A 6,082-nucleotide genomic window follows, 5' to 3' on the forward strand; every position below is an offset into this window, starting at 1 on the left:
ATGCAATATTTGGGCTCGTAAGAATTGTTTGGACAAAAGCTCATATTAAAAAGGAACAAATCCTAGAGGGGGGAGGGGGGCTCAACTCAAGAATGTCCGATACTTTAGAACACCACTTGTACTCTTTGTTTTGTGTTTGAACAATCTTTCTCCTAGTTTTGTCTTAATATCAATCTTGTAATAAGTTGTATTTTTGTTATCGCTACATCAATGGGTTTCATCACCACCATTAAAAATTGACACGTCTCATGTATTCATACCACGCAATTCTTCACTTGTATGCATTTTAGTCCCTAAAATCTCTTGAAAATCTTCTCTTGCAAATACAAATTTTGTTTCTTCATGCATATATCTACCTAAGAGCTTATTTGTTAGAAAAATCAAATATGGTAAAATTTAAAAAGATATATTTAGAAACTAAAATGTATATTAGTTAAAAATTACACGCTTTGAGCAGTCAAAGGGTGTAGCAGTAACAAAATATTCCATATAGGTTTGATATTAAAATATAAAAAAATAGTGAAGGGATCTTTTAAGCATAAAAGGAAATATATAGGGATGTAGAAAAAAACATCTGTGAATTAATTCACCGCCTGACAAGTGACAACGGACGAATAAACATCCATATATTGCCCCATTTTTTAGACAATATTTCCTACTTCGTTTCTCTAGCCCGAAATTCATTTCTCTCTCTCTTTGTAATAATAATAATATTTTTTTTTTAAAGAAAAAACCCTCTCTTCCCATTGAGTGAAAAATGGTGTAAAGAATCAAAAAACCAAAGAACAAGGAGCCCAGGTTTGTTCATCTTTTTTCTTTTTTTTTTTATCTAGGTATTGTCTATTTCCAGTTATCTTTCTTTTTGTTTTGTTTTATTTTACTAACAAATATATATAGGTGCTTTATTTATGGCTTGTTTGAATACCTGTTCAATGTTTTTCTTGTATTTATTTTGTTTTCTTGCATTTTTGTGTTGATTGTCAGTTGCAAAATTTAAGTGGGGGCTTCGATTTTCTTTACCCAAAAAAAAATGGAAGCTAAAACCCTAGCAGCTGATAAAACCACTGACCCAGGTGCCAAAACCATCAAAGAAAACGGAAAGGAAGGTTTTGTTGATGATTTAGCTCCCGCCTTTGATGTTAATAATCTTGAGGATTCGGAGATTAATGGAGTGTCTTCTTTGTTAAAGATGCAAGAAAGTGGGTGTCTTAAAGGGTTAGGGTCTGTTTTGGATTATCTTAACAAGAATGAGCAAAGGGGCTTTGGGGATCATGGTTTGAATTCTGATTTACTAGTTGCAAATGAGAGGAGTATTGATGATGCTGATGCTGATGCTGATGCTGATGATGGTAGGGAAGGAGAGGTGGATATAGCAGATGATCAATTTAGGGTTGGCGATTTTGTGTGGGGTAAGATTAAGAGTCATCCATGGTGGCCGGGGCGGGTTTATGATCCTTCAAATGCATCTGATTACGCAAAGAAAGTTAAACAAAGGGATAAAATTCTTGTAGCTTATTTTGGAGATAGCACGTTTGCTTGGTGCAATCCATCTCAGTTGAGCCCTTTCGAGGAGAATTTTGTGGAAATGTTCAAGCAGAGTAACTCAAAAAGCTTTGTGAATGCAGTAAAGGAGGCGGTGGATGAGGTTGGTAGACTTGTGGATTTGAAGATGACCTGTGCTTGCGTGCCTCAGGAGAATTTGATTGGGTTTGGTAGATCATTGGCAGTGAATACTGGAATTAAGGAAGGACTTCTAGTGCCTGAAGGTGGAATTGAGAAGTTCTCAACTGCTTTGTTTGAACCAGCAGCATTCCTTCCTGTATTGAAAGATGCTGCTCAGTTTGTCAGTACTGTTAATATGCTGGAAGTCACAGTGTTAAAGAACTGGCTGTCAGCTTTTTATCGAGCAAAAGGAAGTTACCAGTTGCCAACTTACCATGAGCCACTGCCAATTTCAGGCCTTGATGATGACACCAGAAATTGGATGATGGACTTGACTGATCACAGTGGTGGAGTAGAAGCCAGAATTCAGGGTCCAGTTGAGGAAGACTGGCTTTCTTCACCGACAAGCTGTAAATTTGGCCAAACCACCCAGGGCCCTTTGCAGAAATGTCAAGATATGTCAGAGGATAGATGGAATCGGAGAAGGAAACAGAAAAGCATTGCTGAAATTTTGCGAGGGGATATAGATGCTGAGGCTGAAAACAAGGAGGAGGATGTGACTAAAGAAGAAACAGAGTCGAGGAAACAAACATCTTCCGCCGACAGAGAGACAGGGAAAGGTGGAGGTAAAATTATGGGACAGGTGATGGATGCTAAGATCCAAAATGTGGTGGGGGATGTGCCTATAGACAAAGCAAGCTCAGGTAAACCTGCATCTTCATCTGGGAGGGAAAAGAGAAAAGCAAGTGATAAAGCTGACGCTGAGGACAAAAGTAAAGTGGGGGATGTGGGTGAAGCAGGAACAAACTCTGGCAAACATGAATCTACATCTGGCAGGAAGAAGAGGAAAGTCAGTGATAAAGCTGCTGCTGATTGCAAAAATGAGGTGGGAAATGCTGCTGAATTAAGATCAAACTCAGAAAAGTCTGCATCATCATCTGGGAGGAAGAAGAGGAAAGTCAGTGATGATGTCAATGCTGATGGTGGCAGTGATACAGTTTCTAGACTGAGGAAAGAGACAACACTTTCTGAGTCTTTTGTAGCATCTGATCTTGAAGTTGGTGGTAGGGACTTAAAGAAGGTAAGTTCTGCTGTTGAAAATGATGATGCTGAGGGAAATATAGATGAAACAAGGGACAAAACTGTGTCTGGGAAGAAGAAGATAGATGGGGGATTAAGTGATCTAAGGGATGGTGATGAGGCTAAAGCTCGAATTGAGAAATGTTCGTTCTCAAGGGAAAGAAGACAGAGCAAGTACTTGTCCCCTCCCTACACAAATATTAATAGAGGGCAATACACAAATATTAATAGAGGGCAAAGAAAGAAAGGTTTAGAAGCAGAATCCAAGAAAATTTCCAACGATCCTCAATTAAGGGAACGGATGACCATGGCTGCAGGCCATCTTATCTGCGAGAAATTTCAGATGACAGCCTATGAAGAAACTGGTGGAGATCAGATATCAGACAGTTCAGGTCCTCAGACACCAAAACAAGATCAGAACAACATCATTGATCTAGTCAAGATTAAGGCACCTGTCAATCAAATGCTATCTCATGTCCAGTCTTTAGCTCTTAATCCAACATATCTGAAGGAAGGCAATGCTCTTGGTTTTGTTGAGGAATTTGTTTCCGCATTCAGAAGTTCAATCTATCGCAATGGATCCAACTACAAAATGTACAACAAACATCAACCAGGAAGAACAAAGAGAAAGTCCCAAGAATCTGAACCTGGGACATCAGGGGTCGAGCAAAATCTGGCTGACCAAAGTTCTGCTGATTATAAATCCAGGTCAAAAAGGCCCAAAAAGAGTGAAGAAGCAAAATTGGACAAGCTCAAAGTCAGGCAAGCTGCCACTGCTACAGATGTGAAGACAAGTGACAAGGAATCAGATGGGAAATCTCAGGCTGCTGCTGCCCTTTATGCGACATTTTCTCCGGGATCTTCTCTTCCTTCAAAGAATGATCTTATTATGATATATGAGAAATTTGGGCCCCTTAATCAAGAGGAAACGGAGGTGTTCTACAATAATGGCTGTGCAAGAATTGTCTTTTTAAGGAGCTCTGAAGCAGAGAAAGCCTTCAACGATTCCCAAATTGCCAGTCCTTTGGGAGCAGCGAGTGTGACTTTCCAGCTTCAATATCTCTCATCAGCTGAAACTAAGACCCCTGAACTCAGAGGGATACCAAGCTTGAAATCTTCTCCTCTGGCTAAGGACAAAACCAACCTGGACAAGGAATTGGATTCACAATCATCTGCTAATGATGCGTCACAACTGAACTACATAAAGCAGAAGCTTGAGATGATGAGTTCAATACTGAAAATGTCCGATGGAACAGATATGAAATCCAAATTAGAAGGGGAAATTAAAGGCCTATTGGAGAAGGTAAGCACAATGGCCAGATCTTCATTGTAGAATGGCATTCCCTCTTCAGAGTGTTGTGTTCTTGTAGAAGTAAATCTTTCTTGTAATGCTGTCCATAATACAGGTTAGGAGCTTATGCTATACAGATTACAGAAAGGGTGTTCTGGTTCATGTAACTAGTTGCTTATCTCACCATCATAGAGATGATTAACATTTTAGATTTTGGTCTGTTTATTTACATGGTAGTGATATATATAGTTTATATTACAACAGTTGAACTTAGGACGTAAAGAACACAAAAATCAGTAGTATTGATCATATATCCATACGTCAATCCTTCCCATATTGCTCTGAGGTTTTGGTGGAAAGCTTTTCTTACATATTTTTTTACTATATTTTAGCAAGCAGTCAAGGACTCTTGTATCTTGTTCACTCTTGCACTGCATGACTACTCGCTATCAGGAGATGGCAGGGAGAAATATTATTGATAGAAGGTTGCTTCATTGGACGGAGTGGAGGCTTCAAAGATCCTAAAGAACACCCCATGGGATAAGTTTCAGTGATCTTAAGATCCTTGGATGTTGTAACTGTCGTTTTTGAGGACTTCAATTGAAACAGTTTATTTTCTTCAAGAAAACAAGGCTACGTAAAAGGTTTGTTTGCTAGAAATGGATTATCATGGCAGGAACGCAAAGAACCATGCTTAGACCCATGGTGGGCAGATTCTCTTCAGTATATAAAGGAGAAAGTACACTTTACAATGGGAATATTTGCTGGAATATTAGAATATAGGACGAGATACAGACAGAAGAAAAGACGGGAAGTGGGGAAGAATCTTGATCAGTTTCGGTTATTTAAATGGTTGAGTTTTAAATTATTTTTATTTGAAAATGTATTTAAATAATTTTTTTTTAAAATTATTTTTAACATTAATATATAAAACAATAAAAAAATATAAAAAATATAATTGTAAGTAAACAAAAAGGTCTTTTCATACGTTTTCCCATACATTAATATGATTAAAAGTTGTTCTTGGTTTTGATAGAGACCAATCCCCAAGACACTAATTACTTTCATTCCCCGAGTAAGAAAAATTCTAATGTGAATTTAAAACTTGAACCGAATGTTTTTTATGTGCCAGTAAATGGCAATATTATTATAATGCTATATTTTCTTAACCTAAATACCAAATAAAAAAAATATAAAAGATAAATTTAAATTAAGACACTTCATCTTGTTCCTCAAGGAACCATCAAAGATTTTTTATTTATTTATATGAAAATTATATATATATATATATATATATATATATATATATATATATATATATATAAAAGAAGAACAATAATTTAAATTTAATTTAAAAAATAATTTGATAGTATAAAGCTTCTCCTATTAGTATCTACTACCTTCCAAATTTTTTTTTTTTGGTTTTCCATGTCATTCATTTAATATAATCCAAAAAAAATCACCATCAAAATAAAAATAAATAAATAAATTTGAAGGCTTTAAAATAAGGATTAAAAAATATTTTTCCAATTAAAACATTTTAATCTCATTAGATATTGTGGGTCAACATGAAGGCTCTTGACCTAACTTTTAAATCGTATTAGAGTTGAACTAGTATAATCCAATTAATTTAATAGGTCAAATCGTGATTAGATTGATTTGATCAAATTTAGTCAAATTTTATTTTGATCTAGTCAAAACTAGGTTTGACAAAAAAAAAATGGTAGATGTTATCATTTTAATTTTTTATAAATAATCGTAATTAGATTGATTTGGTCAAATTTAGTCAAATTTTGTTTTGATCTAGTCAAAACTAGGTTTAAAAAAAAATGGTAGATGTTATCATTTTAATTTTTTATAAATAATAACATGACAATGCTTGAAGTGAACTCGAGTCTTAAGGTATGGCTCGACTTACTTGGTCATCCAGGCCAAAACTTAGTGCCCGTTTGGTAACGTGGCTGAGAGTGAGGTTCACCCGCAGCCACACATAATAGCATTTGGTTAAGAAGAAAAAAGTGCTTTATGGTGGTAGGACCCACTAAAAAC

At 36.0% G+C, this 6,082-nt stretch overlaps 1 protein-coding gene across 3 annotated transcripts; it reads left to right on the top strand.

Annotated features, from left to right (window-relative positions):
• The first annotated feature begins 643 nt into the window (after positions 1–643).
• LOC133699688 (PWWP domain-containing protein 3-like) lies at positions 644–4,928 on the top strand. Of its 3 annotated transcripts, none has more exons than XM_062123054.1 (3): positions 644–798; positions 985–4,045; positions 4,426–4,928. In XM_062123054.1, exons 2-3 carry the CDS (start codon positions 1,031–1,033, stop codon positions 4,510–4,512), a joined length of 3,102 nt encoding a protein of 1,033 aa, XP_061979038.1. In that variant the 5' UTR covers positions 644–798; positions 985–1,030; the 3' UTR covers positions 4,513–4,928. The 3 variants fall into 3 exon arrangements, with proteins under 3 accessions (XP_061979038.1, XP_061979039.1, XP_061979040.1); XM_062123055.1 differs by having other exon boundaries at positions 4,487–4,928; XM_062123056.1 differs by lacking the exon at positions 4,426–4,928 and having other exon boundaries at positions 985–4,296.
• The last annotated feature ends 1,154 nt before the right edge of the window (positions 4,929–6,082 follow it).

Source organism: Populus nigra, chromosome 7 (genome assembly GCF_951802175.1).
Source record: "Populus nigra chromosome 7, ddPopNigr1.1, whole genome shotgun sequence".
Lineage (NCBI taxonomy): Eukaryota > Viridiplantae > Streptophyta > Magnoliopsida > Malpighiales > Salicaceae > Populus > Populus nigra.